Source organism: Myotis yumanensis, unplaced genomic scaffold (genome assembly GCF_028538775.1).
Source record: "Myotis yumanensis isolate MYYU_CA2020_CCGP unplaced genomic scaffold, mMyoYum1.0.hap1 SCAF_8, whole genome shotgun sequence".
Lineage (NCBI taxonomy): Eukaryota > Metazoa > Chordata > Mammalia > Chiroptera > Vespertilionidae > Myotis > Myotis yumanensis.
Window position 1 is genome coordinate 25,580,517 of NW_027223759.1, and position 23,011 is coordinate 25,603,527.

The window sequence follows — 23,011 nt, forward strand, 5'->3', positions numbered from 1 at the left end:
TTTTTCCCCATTTCTTGCTATATTTTTTCTACTTTTATTTTATGATGGAAGAAAATGCACTGGCTGCAGTGTCCATCTTGACAGTTTGTAAAATCAGATGTGGGCATCCCTCTTATCAGGGGTCCAGCTCACAACTCCCACAGCTGAGGGGTGCCCAGCTGGCAGCATGCTGCCCACGTCTGCATTCTTAAGCCCATTCTGTTCTCCTCTCAGCTGTCTCCAGACCTGTTTGTAAAGCCCCCTACCATTGTCCCCTAGGACCTACAACTGCAGCTCCCAACTTTGGCAATCAGAGCACTTGAAAGCCCTGGCTCTCTCTAAAGAATACCAGGTGATTGCTAAATTGAATCCTATCTTGCAAACTATGAACTTTTCCAGGAGAAAATTTATGCAATCAAAAATTATAATCACAAGCACATATGCTTCTGAAAAAAAGCAAGCCGTTTGGTGTCGGAACTGTCTGTGCTTTCACTAACGCTCGCTTGCTCTTGTTCATGTACGTGACTGCCTGTCAGTGCTCACTAGCAGCAGAAGACTGAAGTTTTCAGAAAAATCTGAGAAAATCAATTGAGAAAATGAAAAACATTAAATTATTTCCCCTTTGGTTGAGGAAGAGCTCCATTATATGATTATTCACATCTGTGTACATTAACATGGCAAAGAACTGATGACTTTGACCTAATGGATTTTGCGGAAGAGATGAGTAATGAGGTCGCTGACAGGTAGAGAAGGCTGTTTCCAGTCAGAGGAGGAGGGGTTTGCTTGACTTTCTGACGACACTTCCAACACGTAAGTTATAGCGTTGTCATCTCCACAGTCAGAAAACAGTATGGGCCTGGGGATACCATCAGTACACAGTTTAGTTAATAAGACCAATACAGTCAAGGATAGGGGACCATCCTTAGAGTCACATGACAATGATGTCTGTAGGGGTCCCGACAACCTGCCAGTAGGACTCAGTTCTTAGTCCTGGGATTGTTTTCCTGTCTAGCAAAGAAAAGCACAAGCGATATCACCCTTCTCTTTGTCTTTGGTAGCTGGGATTATAAACCTCAGACGGAGGAGGTATACTAAGAAATTTAAAAATTCACTTTTATTTTTCTATTTAATATTCAATTTAATCTGCAAACACTAACAATGTACCTGGCAACAATGTACCATGACCTCCTGGTTCATGGGTTGACAACCACTGGGCCACACCAGCTGGGCCAGATACGCAATTTTAATGTGCCCAGTAAAATGTGTCTGATTTATATTATTGGGGAGCTGCCCACCTGTGTCACATAACAGGGCTACTCTATTGTGCAGTAATAAAAAGGTGAACTCTTCTGGTCTTTGCTGGAATGAGCAGTGCTGGAGTCAAGAGCCCAGGGAGCTAGTCTTGGCCCTGCAAGTGTTTGTCTTTTCTCTTGGACTAATGCCCATTGGGTCTTACTTTCTATCATGTAAACACACTGAAACAGTCAGATACCTTGATGTGCTAAGATTCTCTCTCTCTTCTAAAATTAAACTATGTAGAGAAATATTTATCTCTGTACCCGCTGGTACTTGGTATCCCAAAGGTAGTTGAATGAATGAGTGAATGGAGTGCACAATTCTTGAATTACTGATTATCCTATTCTTATTTTAAACTATTTAAAGTAATATAACTGAATGGGATCAGAGAACTGGAAAACCAGTAAAACTCTAAAAGGCATTAATAACTAACTACCAGCATGTTTGCTAGAGTACAAGTGTTCTGAGATAACCCTTCAAAATAATTTTTTGGGGCCCAGCCGGTGTGGCTCAGTGCTTGACATCGACGCATGAACCAGAAGTTCATGGTCAGGGCAGTGCCTGGGTTTTGGGCTCAATCCCCAGTAGGGGGCGTGCAGGAGGCAGCCGATCAATGACTCTCATCATTGATGTTTCTATCCCTCTCTCTGAAATCAATAAAAACATATTTAAAAAATAATTTGTTGGCATCTAATTCTAACTAAGGAAAACGATCTCCTTTCTCCCTTCTGTCAAGGTTAACCAAAGTACCCAAACTTAGGCAAAGCTCAGCCCACTTGACAAATAAGAATTATAAATGGCAAATTGGTGGATTGTTGAATGTGACGTTTTAATATATAGAGAGTATAGTTCATGGGTTAGAAAAAGGTTTTTAAGTTTTGATAAAAAATATTTGAAACCATTCTGATTTAGATAAGACTACCCAAATCTTGGAGAAATTAGTGGGAAGAAAAAAAACAAACAACCCAGCAACTAAAAAATGGTAACATTAGAATTGTGACTAGTTCTCCAAAAAACCAAAACAAAAATCTTTCCATTTCACAAAATAAGTGCTCCAGCCTGTCACCAAAAACGACACATTGACACATCCACCGTTCTCTCCGATTTCCAAATTATGAGTCCCCAGCGGCTTCTTTCTGTGCTGGCTACCAAATCCCCACCTTAGCTGGTAATACTTGGCCCTCACTTGAGTGAACAGGCAGCTGAGATGAGAGGTGGGTTTAACGAGATAGTTCTTCCTCTGAAGGGATCTACAGATGGAAGGGGTGAAGCAGGGAATAGTGTCTGATAGCCACCTTTAGAGGAGAAAGCCAGGGGCTTTGGGTTTTCTGCAGTTTACCAAAGTGCAAAGGTTTATTAGAAGAGGTTGAAGTCTTTTCAAAAGGCTCTGTTTCTTAAAAAATATATATTTTCACTGATTTCAGAGAGTGAGGGAGAGGGAGAGAGAAACATCGATGATGAGAGGGAACCACTGATTGGCTGCCTCCTGCATACCCTACACTGGGGATCAAGCTGGCAACCTGGGCATGTGCCCTGACTAGGAATTGAACTGTGACCTCCTCGTTCGTAGGTTGATGCTCAACCACTGAGGCACGCCACTCAGGCAAGTCTCTGTTTCTTGTGTTGTACTTTAAGATAGTAGACAAATAACTTTCTTTCCTTTTTTTTTTTACTACTCATAACACTTTATTTTTACTTTGTACAAAATACAAAAATGCAAATCCAAAGAGTACAGAAGACCAGTAGCGACAGGCACACTGCACAACAGCAAACCTTGTCTAGCAAGACATTAGTTTTTAAAACTTTATTTTAGTGAATACGTGCATTATATAAAACAACAGCAACAACAACATCAAAAACACAAAGAGGCTAGAGATTTCGCTATTTCTACCCCCCAAATAATGCTTACTATCAAGACTTTGGATGAGACCAAAAAAAATTTAAAAGGCCAATAATATTTTTTTTCATAAAAATGTAAAAGCTACGATAAAATGTCTTTTCCCCCCATCACACTGATTCAATGTCTTCTGCAAAGCCATACATTAAACAAAACAAAACAAAAATCCTGAACTGGACAGTAAATACTCAAGAGGGTTGTTACCTAGGTAACCACTCAGTAGTTTAAAGACTCTTTTAAACATTTGGAAGCCCTCTAGTCATTGCTCAGTACAGGGTTCCAGCCATCCTGCCCTTTTCCCGCCTGTAACACATCTTGGAATAGAAATGCTTACATCATTGAGTCTCTGTTCCTAAGAACTAGTTTTGAAAAAGAAAGGAATGTAAAAAAATATTTAACAGAACTATGAGAGATGTAGGCAAGGAGTCTTCTCTTCATAGCAAAGTTGGGTTTGCTTTGCATGGCTTCTTCTGTAGGACCTTTCAGGGTTTGTTGATCTGCCCCATGAATAAGAAGGCACCTACAGAATTGAAAGAAAACAATGCATGACTATAAAAAAACAGCTAAAAAAATTAGATGGAAGACACATTTATGGGAAGGTCCCTGGGGTAAGTTTAAAGTTAACTGCTCTCAACAGAACTTTCTGTAATAATGGAAATGGTTTATACCTTCATGGTCCAGGATGGCAGCCATGAGTCACATGTGGCTACTGAGCTCTTAAAATATATTTATATTTCATGTAAATGAGTTAAAAGTTGAAGTGAAATAGCCACGGCTAGAGATTAGGGCGCACACTAATTATGACATTGAACTTGCAATGAGACAAGAGGATAAGGAACTAGCTTCTATTATTGATTTAAAAAGGGTAAGAGTTAAAATGTCTTAGTTTCTACTCTGTAACAACATGAACCCAACCTTTCCACAAAGACAATATTATTTATTCTTCAGAGTTGTACAAAGGGGTAGGAACTACTGTTACCCTTAAAGATGGAGCTAAAGTTTGAACCAATGACTCAAAGAGCCAAGATCCACTGAATTAACAAATCTTAACCGTGGAGTGGGCTTACAGAGGTTGATGGCATCTAACTTCTTATAAAATATTACTGCATTTATTTAAAAGAAAATCAATAGATGTTAAAAATGGCTCAAAGGGTGGCAGAGCTCTCTACATGTTAAAACCAAGATAAAACAAACAACACAAACATACAATCTTGTCCTTGTTTCAAAGATTCCATCACACTTTATAAACACAGTCTGATTTTCCTCTCTCTCCAATGTGTGTGGTTATATTATTTGAAGTGCTTGCGATTGTTGCCACATGGGAAATAGACTAAAAGCAGCACCATTGGATGTAACTACAAATCCACCTTTCTGAATTCTAACTTGTAACCAATGGAAGAGGAGAATCACTTACCTGTAGGATTATGTCGGATGAAAAATAGAAAAGGTCTGTCCACTATAAACCAGGGAGGAGATGACCTTGCAATTAGAATCGCAGCTGTGGGAAGAAAAGGAAACATGTTGTGCACCCAGCGTGTGGCCAGAAAGGCAGCTGGCCCCATGGAGCCTTGATGCTGGTGTTTGGGGACACACTTAATTCCTGTTCCATGGGCTGAACGTATCATGAAAGGCCCAATGGTCCCCATGTACTGAACAGCCACCATGGGCCAGGACCTTTGCCTTTACCATCTTATTTAGTCTACACAAGTACCACCTTTAATAAAAGCACTTACTCCTTGTAGGGTTTCTATGAGGGTTAAGTGACATAAACATGTTATAGGTCTTAGCACAATGTTTGTTCACCATCATTAGTGGCTGTTTTCTATTTATTTCATCTGCCTTTCTGATGAAGGCAGCTGGTCCTTTCAGCCTATTTGAATCCCTTCTGCGTATCAAAGCCCAGCTTCGTGCTCAACCTCTGAGTCTGTGCCTCTTCCTCTGGCACGATCTAGGTTTTCCTCCCATTGGCAACATAGACCACTCGTTGGGACCTAATGTGTTGTCCATCTCATCTTGGTGTAGACATTGGACTTAGAAAGCAAACTTCTTTAGTTCATGGTCTTAGACGTGCTTACTCTGCCATGCTTACCAACAGCGGCTTCAATTTAATAAGCCCGAGGTAGTGCCAGGTGTAACTGCCCCATGCTTGCTGCATTGACCCGGTCCTCTTGTTCAAGCCCCAGAAAGCATTAATGACTTGGGCTTGATATGACAAAGAAAACATCTGCAGCTATGTTGGGATACAGCATTCAACCCAGGGTCATTAAAAACAACTCAAGAGCAAGTGTTATGGACTAAACCGAATACCCTCAAAACATATATGCTGAAGCCTTAATCTCCATCGTGACTGAATTTGGACATAGGGCCTTTAAGGAGGTGTTTACTTAAATGAGGACATGAAGGTAGAGTCCTAATCCAATAAAACTGGGGTCCTTATGAGAAGAGAGGGAAACACCAGGGATGGACACCCACAGAGAAAAGGCCTATGAGGACACAGTGAGAAGGCGGACATCCCCAAGCCAAGGAGAGAGGACTGAAAAGAAACCAGCCCTGCCAACACCTTGATTTTGGACTTCAGCCTCCAGAAATGTGAGAAATGAATTTCTGTTGGACTTGTTATGGCAGCCTGAGCAGACTAATACAGCAGGGCTGGGCTACATGAGGATTTGACGTGGGCAGTTACACAGGGCCCCACACTCACAAGGTCCCTGCATGTGGTTTAGTGACCTGCTGCTGCTATCTCAAATTCTCAAGCAGTTTTGAACGAGGGGATCCATATTTTCATTTCGAGAAGAACCCTGCAAATTATGTAGCCAGTCCTGGTAGTTCTGCTGTTGGCAAAATGGGTCAATAACTTGGGCAAAACTTAGATGTCACTTATAATCACCCAGAAAAGACAGGAGGCATTTACAAAATTCCAACCCTTCTTATTCTAGGTCTTTGTTTCAAATGCTATTTTAAAGGAATACATATTAAATGTTTATTTTAGAAAGTCAATAACGTGTCTACTGTGGGTATAAATGGTACTTTTAATGACCAGAAATACTTGACCCAGTTACAAGTGTAGCTGAGATATGATTCACTTTATGAGCTCACAGGGCTTGGTCATATCTATTCAAGCAATCTCATGTGGATAATCAAGGGGTAAAAAGGAAACAGCCGAAGATTGTTCCATTTCCTCCTTCATTATATGAGCCGTCAAGGAGAAAGCAGAGGTGGATGTTCAAATGATCAAGAAAGGCTGCATGGCCATCCTGCTCCAATCAGCAGCTGCGTGCTAGCTAGTTCTTCACTTTGTCCTGGGTAAACCCGACTGACTCGTTCCCTGTGAGTTAAGTGCTATTATGCTATGTTTCTATCTGAAGATTGGTCTTCTCTGCCCATAGAAGCCAGAATACGCTCTGTCCTGCTAAGAGCAGGTCTCGGCACACTGCTGTGCTCAGGCCATGTGGGGACAGATCCTGCCTTCATCAAGTTTTGTAGAAACAGCTGGGCCCTTAGGCTTGCATCATCTCTGCTGCTCTGTCGCTTCAATGGCAGAGTAGCTGCTTTGGAGCCGGTAGGGCCCACAAAGCAGAAAATACATAGTTTACAGAAAGAGTTTGTCGACTCTCGTCCTGGAGGAATTTTCTCACTGAAGTGCTTCCCTTAATGATACAGACTCAGAGGCCCATGGGCACAGGTCTTCAATCTGTCTCATTTCCCACCATGTCCGGACAGTCACCCCACAGCACCTGACTGGAAGTCCACGAGTGAGCTGGGGACGCCTGTCACCCCTAACCCCTCACCCTCATCCCTCATCCCTCACCCCCACACCAGGACCAGCCCCGCCAGGACCCCGGCTTACTGGTGACTGCTGAAGCTTTGGTTCCATCTTCACTGACTTCAATTTTTGCTTTTTGCAAGATGTGAGAAATATGAAGGTTTTCTGACCCTGTTTCCAGAAAATAAGACAAAAAACAACAGCGTTTGTTTGCTATACAGACCATCTGTGTAGCTGGAAAAGGAACCTCAGCCATGGCCAATTCCAGTTCTTAAACGGTGTCAGAGGAGAAGCGACTTCTCACAGTCCCGGTGACTGAAGGCTGTAGGAGGCCCGCCACCTGCCCTGTCTGCTCAAAGAACTGGGATATCACTCAAGAGGAGGGAGTCGCAGACCCCAAATATGTTAGTGCCGCTGGTCATTCATCTCTGATCACTGAGAATTTCATAAACAATAAAAAGAGCGGAGCTGTGAAAAGGAAGCCCAGTTACCCAGAAGCAGCAAGCCAACATTATTTTTCCCTTACAAATGTCAGATCCAGGAGGGATTTCAGGTGGCACTGACAGATGGGGAAACCGAGGCCCAGAGTGTTCAAAAAAGTCTGCCCTTAAGTCACATGCAAGTTAGTGGCAGAGTAGGTGCTGGCTTTTCACAAGAAAAGTCACTCATCTCGTGGGTGTATTAGTAAGAGAGGAGGGTCAAGCAGGAGACCAGTCAGACTGTTGTGAGGGCCAGACTCAGAAATGCAGTTTTGTCCCTGGAAACTTTTAGTGAATTCACTTTCCTTCTCAGCAAATCCTTACCATTCCAGCAACCCCCACTGGGGGCAGCTTTCAGGGGCAACACAAACAAAGGTTAATGGTAGCCTTGACTGGACATGGATCAGGATGCAAAGGGAACTAGCGCTTCTTGCATCATCTGGTTTTATTTCATTTTAAATTTATCGGGGTGACATTAGTTAATAAAATTACATAGTGTATTTCAGGTGTACGATTCTATAATCCACCAGCTGTACATTGTACTGTGTGCTCACCACCCCATCTGGTTTCAAATTGGCTGCACCGATGCTTGGCTCTAAATGTGACCGATGGTGAGTGAGGGGCCCCTTTGCAGGGCCATGCCACCTGCAGGGTTAAACAGAAGGTCTCAGAAGAATTGGGGGAGCGTGGTCTTCCCTCTGAACACCTGTGAACTCCCTGTGACACTATGTAGTGTTTAGGCTACATACGATAACCCTGAAGGGGAAAGTGCATATTAAAACTGTGCTCCTCAAATGTTATTGGGATGAGGAATTTGGTAAAGAGAAGATTCTGACTCAGTAGGTCTGAGCTGGGCCCAGCATCATGTATTTCAAACAAGCTCCCAGCGGTGATGGGGCCACCGCTGGACCGGGATGAGCGTCTGGCTCACAGGAGGAGACCATCAGGACAGCCATGCGCTGCAGTTTCCCCAGGGGGGTCAAGTGTGTGCCCGGGACAGGCACTCAGGTGTTCACTAGCAGGCACCTGAGGCTGGTGATGAACACATGCCTTTGCATTCAAGGGGAAAAATACAAAATGGAGTGCAAGTAGTGTTTAAACCATGACTTTGCTATGGGAGGAGGTTGCTATGCCCCAAATTGAAAAAGACAAAGGACTGACAATTCACACATAGCTCCAGGAAAAGGTACCTACGTTGGCTAAGAAGGGATGTCATACCAGATGTATCCCAGAAGTTTTGGCAAAGAAAAATTCTAATCGGACTTCTTTGAGTTTACATTATTTCAGATTAATGGACATGAATTTCCAAAATACATATCTGGATATTGTGCATGCCTGCTGTTCTTTGGTGGGAATAAGTATTTGAAAGCCCAAAATATCTTGATTTTTCAAACACAGGGGACAAGTGTGCATTTGAAAAAATAACAACTAATACCTAAGTAAGGGCCAAATTTTTGGGTAATAGAGACAATACACAAAATACTTCTTTACCTGTGTAGAGTTACTTGGGCTTCACAGGAAAAGTACAAGTGAAATGCAGGGATGACTGAACTTCTAATTGAAATGATTAAGGATCAACAGCAACACTGGGCCATATATCAAATTAAACCTTGGGGAGTTTTAGGTCAACACATTTGTAATTTTGACCTTTACTTTCTGAACAAATCAGAGACTCTCTTTGTAACAAAGTCTGCAAGTTTAAGAATATATTTTAAACTGAACATACTTGTTATTTTAGCAAAATTTGCCTTTGATGGGTCAAACATCTCGGTGATGCCAAGAACTTTCAGCGGCTCCTTCAGATCCATTTCTGCTGTAGCTGTGAACCTAGCATGAAAGCAGAAAATAGGGAGGAAAAATCACGAGGCTCTGAATGATATAAAATGATATAATCAGTGCCAGTGAGAAAATGTTTACAAACAGCTTCTTTTTAAGCATGCTCTGAACACCAATCTAAATTGCATTGTAAATCTTAATCCCAAGGTAATTAGAGAACAACTCATCCCTGAGACCCTCAGCTGGCATTAGCAGCACATATAGTAACAGCAAGTGGAGGCTCTCTCATCCTCACATGCAACAGGCTCCCTGTTCCAGTCTCAGGGAGATTCACAGGAGCACCTTCTCTTGTGTGGACGGGAGATGCCGGGTGTTGACAAGTGTCTACACTCTGCAATGTCTACAGTCCTTCTCCACATCCAACCAAAGAGCTATCACCTTGGCTGCCGTAAGAGCCATCATCCTCACCGGGACTGGGGATGGTCAAAAGAGAGGAGATGCATTCCTGCTGGTTCATGGAGAGATTCTGAAAGCATCTCAGAATGTTAAAATGAGAGCAAACGTTGGGAATAGGTGTCATGGTAATGGTATTGTGTTTGGGTGTAATACTGGTTTCTTGAATATGTGTAGGCTATCTGGCCTTATAGCACCCACATGTCAGCTATTCAATGTGTCATCAGGGGATATTTTACCAGATTTGATCACATCCTGTGGGAGAGCAACAGGGTAGGTGAATGGATTCTCACCACAGATGGGTAGGAATGGCAATTAGCCATTAATTATAATTGTAATTTACCAACAATGTCACCATCTCATTCCTTTTTACCAAGCATTGCCTATGTAAAGGCTTATTTTACAACAAAAAATAATCTTGGGAAGATTACTAATACTTATTATCAACGTACTTCTCTGATTTCTTAACTCAGTGACTGGAAATTAAAAGATATTAGAATGGGAAGTTACCACCACACTGATGTCTGGGTGGTTAAAAGCCCCAGAAACAGGCCAAACACTTATGTTAAAAAGTTCGTAAAAGGAAGACATCATTGCCCCCTTCACAATCTAGGCAAAACAAGGCATTCTCTGACCTGTTAGAAATTCAGGATTCAGACAGAATCTGGGATGACTTTTCCCTTGGATTCAAGTCTTAACAGCCCAAATTTTATCTGTCTTATACTTTCAGGTTATAAGAGAAAAACTTCCCTAGATACTAATGTATGGATTCTGCTTGGTGGTTTCAAAATATTCCCTTACCACCTACCTTCTGGACCTTGGTCTTCAGCAACTTCCAGCTAAAACGTAAGTAACTAAAATGAAGCTCCGTATCAAAGAACACAATGCTACTAAACGTTACTGTAATTTCATCATATTAATATGATGACATGCATGTGTTTTTCAGTTTTTTGGACAAATGAGACATGTTTGGAGCTTGGGGTTTTGTGGAGGCTCCGAGGCCATCTGCCTTCTCCCATCCGCTGTCATTAGCTGGCCATATCAGAAGCACGGGAATAACAACAAACTTTCCCACAAGCACAGCCTTGCATTCTGACCATGCAATTTCTGCACAATAAAGTGGGCTTCGTGATGGGCCAGATTTTAGCCTCGTGTTGTCTGGTATCTGGCACAATCACCATCAAGGATTGAGCACTTCCGCTGTTTTCTCCTTCAGGGAAAGGAGCCACTTACTTGGGCAAGACGACCTGCACCCTCTTGGGCACCATCATACTGGTCCAGCTGTCTATGGTCTTGGTGCTGATGTGAGGGATGATGGCCGAGAGTGGGGTGGAGTTCTCGCTCGGCAGCGCAATCAGCATGCTGATGCTCTCCCCGTGGTAGGGCAGTTCAATGAAGTTGTACCATAAGCCATTGGGGGTGCTTGCTGACCCTAAAGAAATCAGAGGCAGGTTCAGTAGGCCCTTGATGACTTCCAAACATGGTAGGAGTGACCGCTGGTCACCATGGTAGATTCAGAAGAAAGAGAGCCACGCAAAATAGCTTCCTTAGAAGGACAAAAGCACTTAGAATACAGTGCTTTGCAAGAAGTTGATCCTTATCATATGAATAAAGAAATGAATTTGAGCTGCTGGAGAAGGATTCTTTTGGCCAAGACTACGTGTGCCTGTTGAAGAGAAGGGAGGGAAGGAATAAACAGCTTCCATTGTTTAGGGCCCAATCTGTGCCAGCCCAAACCAAGCATTTCCACACAGTTACAATCACAGTGTCCCATGAGGTAGGTATAAGAGGTCTATGTTACCACCAGGGAAGCTACCATTAGAGGAATTCGGTAACTTGCCAAGGGACACATGGCTGAGAAGTGGAGCACCAGGACTTGGGGTCAGTATGTCTAATGCCAAAGACTATCTTCTTACTTCACTACCCTGACTTCCTGCTCACTCTTCATTCATACCAGTAACTTTCATTAGGGCTCTTAGATAATTTATGGTACTCGTGCTTACTAATAACAAACCAAGAATGACTTAATCAGTATTTGTCAAAATGTCGTGTAGAGAACTCTTGCAACTTGCAAGATGCTCGGTGGACAAACTGGGTTCCATACCCTGTGAGTTTAGGAAGCACTGGACCATTGCTTCTTGCAGAGAATATAATACCAACATTATAAAGGCTCTGAGATAGTCTGAAGAAAACTGTTTAACTCTAGTTATCCCCAGATCTCCCAAACTAAATAAACCCTTTTATCCCATGTAAAATATTCAAAACATTTAGCAACTGAGCAGCCTGCCTGAGCATCTAGGATTAGAGTGAATAAAAGTGAAGTCACGATGGGCACTGGCGAGAAGCCCAGCTCATGGGGACGGGCCCAGAGAGGCTACCAGCTCCCTGGGGAAAGTCTTCGACAGAGCACTTTAGGATCCCATGGAACCTCTACATTAGGCATGTACTGAGTTATAAAAATAATGTGGTGAATGGAAAACCAGCATTTCTAGACTCATAGTGCATTTCTGAAAAGTTTTATTAAACATATCTCAAACTTTTAAGAAGAACTCGGCAACCTTGGTGAGGTTATTTAACCTCTGTGTGCCTCTGAGCATGGAGGATGGAGACACCAGTGCAGGAGATCTGGAGTTACAGGACTTGGATTGAAATCCTGGTTCTGACATACACTAGCTCTTGGACTTGGGCAAACTCCTTATCCAGGGGTTGTTGAGATGATTAAACGTGGAAAAAAAATACATGTAAGGGACTCAGCAGGGCCAGACCCAGGGTGAGTGCCCTCTGAGCAGGGCCCCCTCTTCCTCTTCCTCTAAGTGACCTAGAAGGACACCATGTTTAAGGAAAAGAGAAAAGAGAAAGTGATTTCTCTCATGATTGCCTTTTCTTTGAGGAGGACCTTTGCCAATCACTGCACTGGAGACAGATAACATCCACGTCAGGTCTCCACGGATGGGGGAAGGGCGGCAGAGAGACAGTGAACTTGTCTTTGTTACATAACAAACACTTTTAACTATAAAATGTGATGAAAACAGTGAAGCAATTAGAATGGCTGACACTACAGGGTGACATTGCAGGTTCCTCTTAAGAAAGAAATACGTGGCAATCTGTGCATGTGCAGGCTCACGCTGGCCCGGGCTTGTCTTGGGGCTACCTATAATTTAAACGGGACCCTCGTCTCTGCTTTTACCCTGCATAACACAACGGTCTCAGAAGAAATGGAAAAAATCCATGGGAAAGTGAGAAAAAAATCACTTCCTAATAATCCCTTTAATCCTCAAAGAAAACATTAGGTCCCTCCTCTGGCAGAGCTAATTTTTAGAAACTGAAATGTGGGAAGCAGTTAATAAATGATTACCCCAGGGCAGAATAAGCACCTGGAGGTATTCATTAACCACTTCTAGAAGTGTTTAATGTTCAGATAAGGATTGGGGTCATGAATAATAAAACCTTATGAGCTGAGTGTGCTTGAGGCGAGGAGACAGCGTCTATTTCCACCGGTTAATCCAGCCTCGACTGGAGACATCATTAACTAACCATTTATATCCAGTCACTCACGTCTGCCTCATGATTCCCTTCTCCCTGGCTCTGCTTCTGCTTCTGATCACAGGAGCTGATGACAAATGTCAGCTAGGATCCCTCGGAACAAACCCCTTCCATGCTTATCTTTACTTGGCAGCTTGAGGAGCCAGGAGACAAAAATAACACGTGTCCTTTCCTTCCACTCAGTCCCGAAAGCACTGCTTTCACAGTGTCGCCTTATGGAAGGCAAGCGCAGAGGTCAAAGACATGAGATCTGGAGTTATAGGAGCTGGATTCAAATCCTGGCTCTGACACACACTAGCTCTTGGACTTGGGCAAATTCCTTATCCAGGTCTTAGTTTATTTATCTGTGCAATGGGATAACAGTGTCTACCTTACAGAGCTGTGAAAATGAAATGAGAATACATTTGCACACATCTACTGATGTCAGCAGTTTTGTAAAACACTTCACTTCTTAAGTGTTAGGTTGTTGCTCAAACAGTTGAAACAGAATTGATCCACCAAGAGAAACCCCACGAGCTGCAGTAGAGCACAGCTTCTGGGCAGGTTGAATCAGACAGAGAAAGGGTATTTGGGAAGCTGGTGTGGGGCAGGGTCCCAGACTGCTTCCCCGTGGTGTCCTGCCCAAGGCCCTGCATCCTGCAGCTCTGGGAAGCAGACTTAATGAGGATGATTTCTGGAGAACATAACAATGCGAAAGAAGCAGGCTCCATTCTGAAGAGAAGGGAAGATGTGAAAAGAGAAAAGCAGCCTTTTCTCTTGATGAATGGTGATCAACCAAACCTTTAATGAGAAATAAAAGGCAGGGAGCCAAATATTAAAAAAATTAGAGATGATTTAGGACTTTCTGTCAGTGGTGCTTTGGTGATGAGCCAGTTTTTCTGGAAAGTTCCCTAAATGCTCCAATTCCTATTTGAAGTCCTATAAGGGAGGAAGTAGTAGGTAGGCTCAATGAAAGGTTAAGAACTCTTAACAGTCTGTACAATCAGAGAGAACATTTTAAATATTTAACATCAGGAAAGCCTCATAGATAAATGTTCCCCAAATTAACTTCTACTACAATTAACTATAGATTTCCTGAGTTCTGAAGGAATGGTTCAGCTATACTTTGGTAGATGTTGAAAACCCACGGCCTGTCATCTATACTCAGGTTGGAGCAAAGGGAGTTTGGGGAGAGCTGATAGGGAGGGCTGATGGTTTAAGCAGCTGGGTGAGAACTGGTGCCATTCGCTGAGCTGAGGAACACGGGGCAGAGAGAACTTGATGGGTGAGGGCCACAATATGTTTATCTACGGAACTAGAACTTAATAGATGACCAAAGAGAAGTAAAATGAATAGGCAGGTATGAGTAGGAAGCTCAGAGAGTGGACTGTAGAAATATACTGATACACACACAAATATGCATATGTATTTTTGGAATTCTTTGTGGCCTTTTAAAAAAATTTCTAAGTCTAAATTCATAACCATAAACACAAGAAATGTGTAACTTCTTTGACTCAGCAATTCCTATTCAAGGACATTACCTTTAGAAGTTCTGGCACAAGTATCTAGACATTTATGTATGAAAATGGTCCCTGCCATGATGTGTGTTATGGGAAAAAAGTCAATGGCCGTTTATAGGATATTATGATACATTTATGCCATGGCATATAATGCAGCTGATAAAAGGATCTCATTGACATCAAAAAGTTTCCCAAGATATACTGTCTAGCCAAAACCGGTTTGGCTCAGCGGATAGAGCATCTGACTGCGGACTGAAGGGTCCCGGGTTTGATTCCGGTCAAGGGTATGTACCTGGGTTTCGGGCACATCCCCAGTAGGAGATGTGCAGGAGGCAGCTGATCGATGTTTCTCTCTCATCGATGTTTCCAACTCTCCATCTCTCTCCCTTCCTCTCTGTAAAAAATCAATAAAATATATTAAAAAAAAAAGATATACTGTCTAATGAATAAAGCAGATTATAGAATAGAAATAACAGTGTAGTCCTATGTATGTGGAAAAGTCTCATGGACGTTATTTCAGATACCCATAGAAAAAGTCTCAAATGCTATCCCTGGCACTTAATAGGGGTTTTTATCCTGGGAAATGGAATTGTAGGGGAACATTTACTTTCTGCCTTATATCTGTCCTATTTGAGGATTTTGCAATGAGCATGAAATATACTTCCACTACAAAAGGATTTTTCAGGCTTTTTTAATAGAAAAGTTTTTATCATCGAAGAGCTTATACTTAATGGGACAGAGTCAAGAGAATTTTCCCCTCCTCTCCTACTGTCCCCCCCTCCCCCTCCCCGCCTTAATGTTACTAAGGTATGACATCTCAGGGGGAAAAGACAGAAAGACTGATTAATGGGATGGCAATGCTTCAGAGAAATGACCAGGAACAGTGAGGTTTGGGGAGGCCCAGGAACGTTGGGTGGGTGGCACCAGAGGCCGTGTGTGTGGGTTCAGGCTGGCAGCCTGGCCTGTCTCAGCGGGACTGCTCATCCCTGAGCCATGGCTGGTCGTGGTGGCCAGCCTGCGAGGAGACACCAGAAAATGCGTGGCCAGCAAAGCGGCCTGTAGTCATGAAGACGAATGCCTGCTGGGGACACCACAGACAGCTCTGTGCTCCCTTCCCAGCCGCAACAAGACAAACCTGCCCTGCCTTTCAGTGAAAAGCAGAGTTTAATGAAGGGACTGCTTGTAAAACATGGGCAGAGTACAGAGAAACCACTGAGGATGGTACCCCGGGCTACACATAGTTGGGCACCCTTACCAGCATTAGGCTGGGAGGGGTAAAGGGAGGGAGGTGACCTGCAGCTTTTGGGCACGCCCTGATGGCAGGAGCTAAATAAGACCTTGGTGGAGGGAGGCCAGGCCCCGGTGATGGCAGGGAGAGGGCTGGGAAGCCAGCAGCCTAACCCCTCTCCCCTCCCTTGCCCCTATCACCTGCTAGTTCGCCCCACTAGCCAACCCAGCTGGAACCCAGAGGGCAATGGAGACCATAGATACAGCCTCCTGGAGGCCCGAACAGTGAGGAGGAGCAAGGACACAAATCAGGGAAGAGGCCCAGTACTGTAGTCCCACAGAGAACAAACCTTTGACAATGAGAATGTATTTGTGTACTGCTTTCTGTAAAACACACACGTATATTCTGAGACAAAGCAGTTCTTAATGGAAAAGCTTCCCGGGACACGTTGCTTCCTCTCTGGGAATCTCCTATATACTCAAGAAAAGTGGGTTACATTCATTCCTGTAAACATAAATATTTGAATCTTTTGGGAATGTCTGTGGAATTCCTTGCATTTTCATCTTTGACTACTGACTTATTTGTCTTTTTTTTCCCCCCAGCAATAGAAACATACAATAAATGAGGTCCCCTCACTTTTTATTTTGTTAGAATGGGGAATGTATGCAAAGATAACACAGCTGCACTTTGGCTCTGAGCTGGTGGCCATGCTAGCATTCTGCTAGAGTCTTTTTGATTCCAACTTTGGGGCAAAAGAGCCTTTTTTAAAAAAACAAACAAAACCTAAAAAAATCTATTTTATTTATTTTTTTAAATTTTAAATCCTCACCTGAGGATAAAAGAGCCTTTTTTTATCCTCAGTTGCTTCGCATGATATGTTTCTTTTTAAAAAATTATATGTTATCTTTTTAAAAAATTTATTGAGTGAATGACAACATTTTACCAAGAAGGATGATGAATAATAAATGAGAGGAAAGTGACTTTGTTTATTGCATTCCTCATATAAGGCATTCCCTAATTTAAAGAATCAGGCAGCTAGCGGAATGTTGAACAGTGCTTGAAGCTAATTTGTACTGAATATACAAAGGAAATACTTGGAAAACACACGTCCAGGTATAGGTTGGAGACGTCAAGACTAACTTATACAGTGAAAAGAAGAGTAATGTCAATCAGACCACCAATGCTTTGATAAAACCAGGTTTAAAATGCAACCACCAGACTCAGTTATCTATGCTGTGGTAATGGCAGCAGAAGTGGGCCATTTTTTTGTTTCCTGATTGCAAAATGGATACATATTTGTTTTGTTTCCTGATTGCAAAATGGATACATATTTTTTTTGTTTCCTGATTGCAAAATGGATACATATTTAAAATTTAAAATTGAAATAAAGAAAAAGAATAATTTGAAATATCACCTCTGCTAACATTTAATTGAACATCCTTCAACACAGGTCTCTAGAGACGCATGAATATATAGCAAGTATTTTATACAAATGGGATGAATCAGCATCTGTTGCTCTATAGCTTATCTGAAATCAACCATCTATTAGAAAGGAGCCTTGCACGTGTGAACTTACCGCTCCGGAACAGAGAGAGCTGGGCTAGCATGGGCACTTGGTAGGACTTCCCGTCAGCTGCCACAAACGGACGTTTCTTTGTGTTCTCGGGTCGAAACCGTGATTTCCACAAACCCTTAAAATACAGGGCGTTGACCAGGACCATTCTGGTGAGCGCGCCGTCGATCAGGTCAGGGGAGAGCAGATTGTCGATCTTACCTGTGAGGTCACAGAACACACAAGGAAGAAACTCAGGATTGGCAGAGGCGGCTGCTGGATCAGGAGAATGGGAAAACCAAAGGGATTCTTAAATGATTTAGAAAAGCAAGTTTTTTACACCACTCTTTTGTACTTTCTGATTCTTTTTCTCACTAAAAAGTAAAGCTGAAAACAAGTTAAAAATCAGAGATCGGGAAAGACTTCAGAGATCCTCTATGTAGGGATTACTGAACTTTTCATCAAGAAATTCTTTTATACCTAGTCCCTATCAGCCCCATGCTTCAGAAAAATTTACTCATCCAAATAAGCTATATAGCAGTGATGGCGAACCTTTTGAGCTCGCGTGTCAGCATTTTGAAAAACCCTAACTTAACTCTGGTGCCGTGTCACATATAGAATTTTCTTGATATTTGCAACCATAGTAAAACAAAGACTTATATTTTTGATATTTATTTTATATATTTAAATGCCATTTAACAAAGAAAAATCAACCAAAAAAATGAGTTCGCGTGTCACCTCTGACACGCATGTCATAGGTTCGCCATCACTGCTATACAGTATTTAATTATTAATTAAGTTCCCTATTTTGGCTAATAACGGACATGTGTGATGACCAGTGAGAGGTTTTGGTCAGCACAAGATAAGTAGTTGGGCTGTTTGAACCACTGAGTTGATTTAATCACAGTCAAAATAAAGGAGCACTTTATCCTGCACAGTGTTAGCAAAGGTGAATGCCTAAGTTCTCGTAAGATTTTTAGAAATGTTGAGCATTGGTTTGTAATCTGTGGTTAAAGAAGAGTGGAAGTTAAAATTGGTGTCTATATTTATGGGTCAGGGATCAAGCTAGGTGCTAATATTACAGAGATGAAAAGAAATGAGTTCTCTCCCAGAACTCCTAATTTTGAAGGAAAACGTTCTTTGCCAGACGTCAAGATGTGGGGAGGGTCCACCTCGCTTGTGTCAGGAGTGAAGGAGCAGCCACTGACGTTCTGGGAGGCTCCACGAAGCCACAGGATCCTGCAAAGTGCTACCTGGGCTTCACACTTTGGATTTTCATTTAGGTTCTTTTGGCTTCATATTTGAAGATTCAGCTGAGTGTGGTGTGTGTGTGTGTGTGTGTGTGTGTGTGTACATGTGCAAGAGAGATCACTAATACCCAAAGCTATTAAAAATTAGTTCAATGCAGCCTTTTTTTTAAAAAAAAATAAAGTGCATAATGTAAGTGCAAGTTATAATGTATTAAATGGCGAGTTTATGAAGAAGCAACAATGTCTAATTCAGAAAAGACATTTAAGTCCTTTTAAATGAAGTGCAAGAGGATTCTGATGTACAATAAACAAACATAAAGAAATCACCAGAGAGAAGCAGACCCAGGTTTCCCGGAGAGTTTCACCATTACTCCATATTTCCACAAGGGGGCACCAACGCCACCTTACCTTAGGATCTGAAGGAAAATACATGTTTTAAATAGCCATTATTCAATACAAGGCCGGCCTCTGCCAACAGACTGTGGGAAGGAAGTTAGAGTTTTGTGCTCCAGTGATAGCAAGCTCCTTAGAGCTGGTCCCCCCATAGTGAATGTTTCTTGCCTTTGCTGGGAACATCACCCAGTGCAGCCACTACCTGCCTTTAAAGACATAGCTCCATGGTCCCTCTTGTCCACCTTTCTGAGCTTCTCACTCATCTCCCAGGAGTTTCCACAAAGCCCGATGCTCAGCACTACCATGACATTGAGGGATTTTGTTCCAGACAAATGTAATGTGTCTGTCTCCCCCAACTGAACCATGAATTGTGCAAGAACAAGGACCCTGTCATTCATTTCCTAAAATCCTGTCTAGCTCTGTGTTCAGTGTATGGTCAGTGCTCACTAAGTGTCTGAAGAAATCTCTTCAGCCTTTTTTTTTTTTTTTTTGCTAAGATAAATAAAACCTCTGATTGCCACCTGTAGGACTAAGATATTGTAAGAAGACATAAAAAAAAATAAACAGGAAAGACAAAGAAAGGTAAGAAATGCATAGCTTAGAGGCAATGAGGCACACGGGACACCTGCCATCAGTAACTGCCATAAACATGCATCCATCGTCTATCCACGTGTCTTCCAATACATTCACCATCCACCTACCCCTTCATTCTTTTTTAAAATATATATTTTTATTGATTTCAGAGAGCTAGAAACATTGATGATGAGAGAGAATCATTTATCAGCTGCCTCCTGCATGCCCCACACTGGGGATCGAGCCCGCAACCTGGGCATATGCTCTGACTGGGAATTGAACTGTGACCTTCTGGTTCATAGGTCGATGCTCAACCACTGAGCTACACTGGCCTGGCCCCATCCATCCTTAGATGCCTACCTATCAGGTGCCACGTATTCTTTTAGATAAGAAAATGAAACAAACAAACCCTGCCCTCAAAGATCTGTGTGTCCTTGAGGTGGAGGCTGACATAAGTAAACCCAGAATAGTATAAAGCTGCAGTTGTACAAGCTACCTTGAGTGAAAGCACTCAAGGATGTGAGGGCAAATAAGAGGAATCTGACCTGGTTGGCGAGGTCAGGCACGGATGGGTTCCTTGAGGAAGTATGACTTAGTTGAGCCAATGGCTATCAAAATAGCTCACGCGTGAACATTTGCTAAGTGCCAGGCACTCTGCTAAATGCTTTACCTACATTATTTTTATCCTCATAACAACCTTAATGTTGATATAGCTATTCTAGTAGTATCACTATGATATCTCCATTTTATGGATGAGGGCATTGAGACACAGGGGGGTTAAATAACGAGCCCTAGGTGACACAGCCAATAAATGGCAGAACTGAGATTCAAACTCAGAACGTACTCTTTTAGCTGTTATGCTCTTCATGTGACAATGTGAAGATGAATAGGCATTAACAAGGGGAAGGGAAGTGTTCAGTAGGTTGGGGTCCAGTGATCTAAACATACGCCCCGGTAACTCTCATGCAGGTATGTCAGGAACCACACTGAGAAACATGCCTCAAGTTCCCAAAGATTTTTCTTTGAGCATCTTCTCTCTGTTGCATCTCTTTTGCTTCCACTCCTGTGCCCTTCTATGAAAAATGGTTCCCAAATCTACGTTTCTAGACTTAACTTTTCTCTGTTGTCCTGGACCTACCTCTCTTCCTGCATGTTTTCACCTGGAACTCCAGTTTACAAATGAACAGGTTTAAAACGCCAATGTCAGACTTGGCTCAGTCTCATGGGAGAAGAGACACAGGTAAACAAGTAATCATTATGCCGTGTGGCAAGTGCTATAATGAAGGACATAGAAGAGGCACAATCATATGCCCATCAGAACTGGAGAGGAGGCACCTGCTTCCTGAGAAGGACATTCCAGGCAAAGGAGACAACAGATACAAAGGCAGGAAGGAATGAGCAGCAAAAATTTCAAAACAGACAAGGGCCAGTGCATGAGGTTTCTGGGGATGAGATGCGGTGAGGAAAGAAGAGGGTCTGCAGGGCTGTATTCTGCTCTGCTGCCCGTGCCACAGGGGAAAGAAATCCCCAAGGGACACAAGTGGGGGCACGAAAAGGGAAGGAAGGCAGCCCGAGTTGTGGGGCATGCTCAGAAAGAAAAGACAGACCAGCCAGTGGGGTCTTGGCCTTTGCCAACAGAAGGGCCACTGGACTTGCAGACACGTGTTAGGATCTTAGAGTCTAACTCACCCTTTCATTCACAAAGTGTAAAATCATACAAAATGTTGCCCAGGGAGCCGTGACCACTCACCCCTGGTTTCATTTTTAACCCACGCGTTGATGGAATCACAGGCAGAGGCTGGATCCTTAAAGTTCACATTCCGGACTTCGCACTGAAACACATCTTTGTTCCTGGTGATAAAAGGCACTTCGATTTTAGAGCCATTCTTCACAAACATTGCATTAGCCACCGTCACAATATCTTTATTCTTCTTGGAGACGATGGCCTTGTTGATCTTCTTTAACGTTTTACCAGCTCCTAGAGGGGAAAGGAGAAAACATGGCAGTATTTCCACAAGAATTCTGAGAAGTTAGTTTTCAAAGTATCTTCTACCTTATGGCAATAACAACGGTATAAGCAAGATAATACGAGTAGTGTTCTCAGTGTCCTCATGTTAAGAAAAGGGGGGGGTGTAATTAAATAAAGTACAACTGTTAATAGGTCTTAAAAATCGGTCATGCTTCGAGCATCAAATCAGGCACATTGAAGGCATTTTCAACACCTTTCCCATGGGGACCTCATTCTCCTGGGGGACTTTCTTGGTACCGAGTCGACAGGAAGATTGGTAAGCACCTCAATTATGTAGCCATGGAGGGATACATGAACGGAATCTTCCCAACCCATTCTCTTTCTCACTTAACAATCGTGACTGCTATTTCCTTTCCTGCCAGAGATTTAACAACATGATTACCTTTTTCTATTTTGGGAAGAAAAAAAAAGAATAAAATAAGCATTTGAAAGACTATAAAAAAAATGGCCATGTGCCATCATCCACGAACAATGATTTTTACTTGATATCGAGCTCAAAAAGTAAAGGGATTAATTTTATGGCAACATAAGCTTTATTTTACACAAGCCATCCACACATGCTCCACTCAGTTTTAGAGCATGGGAAGGAGGAGAGTAAGTTATAAGGATGCAATGTGTTTCTGTAGAGAGCTTGTATTACAGATCCTTCTCACTCACTTTGCAGAATGACACTGTCCTAAAACACCCTGCAAGTCTTGTCACTCTGAGAGGTTTCTTCTTCTGACTCTCCAACAAAAATTTTTTTATTGATTTTATTAGAAAGAGAGGGAGAGGGAGAGAGAGAAACATCGATGAGAGGGAAACATCAACGTCGACTGGCTGCCTCCTGCACGCCCCCTACTGGGGACCGAGCCTGCAACCTGGGCAGTGCCTGATTGGGAATTGAACCTGCAAACTCTTGGTGCATGGGATGATGCCCAACCAACTGAGCCACTTCTTCTGACCCTTTAAACCAGGGCAGGGAAGAGATGCCTAAACTCCATGAAGAGGTGGTCCTATGGCCTTTGTCAGGTTTCTCAGGACTCTACCCCTCACACCTTCTGTGGGGCAGGACCAGATGGAGGGGGCTGGCCCATTTCATAATTCAGGGAGCAGCAAACGTCAGAGGCCATGTCCCAGCTCTGTCCCGTTCAGCCATAAGGCCTCCTCCACAGGCCCTGGTCTCCTGCTGGAAGAAGATCAGAGCAGATCTCTCCTCTTTTGCCCCACACAGTCCTGCCTTCGTCCTCAATGAGAGCATCACTATTGTGAGTTCTCAGAGGCGGAGCCGGAAGTAAGGCCTGAACAACCACTCGGGCTCC

At 42.8% G+C, this 23,011-nt stretch overlaps 1 protein-coding gene across 1 annotated transcript in view; it reads right to left on the reverse strand.

Moving 5' to 3' along the window:
* Nucleotides 1-2,926: 2,926 nt before the first annotated feature.
* SERPINE2 (serpin family E member 2) overlaps nucleotides 2,927-23,011 on the reverse strand; it is a 57,616-nt gene continuing 37,531 nt past the window's right edge. The window contains exons 3-9 of the mRNA XM_070422244.1: nucleotides 21,432-21,659; nucleotides 17,490-17,687; nucleotides 10,877-11,075; nucleotides 9,141-9,241; nucleotides 7,020-7,106; nucleotides 4,587-4,670; nucleotides 2,927-3,692 (exon numbers count right to left, since the gene is read on the reverse strand). Coding sequence (XP_070278345.1) covers nucleotides 3,655-3,692; nucleotides 4,587-4,670; nucleotides 7,020-7,106; nucleotides 9,141-9,241; nucleotides 10,877-11,075; nucleotides 17,490-17,687; nucleotides 21,432-21,659 — 935 coding nt within the window. The 3' untranslated portion in view covers nucleotides 2,927-3,654. The remainder of the gene's footprint in view (nucleotides 3,693-4,586; nucleotides 4,671-7,019; nucleotides 7,107-9,140; nucleotides 9,242-10,876; nucleotides 11,076-17,489; nucleotides 17,688-21,431; nucleotides 21,660-23,011) is intronic.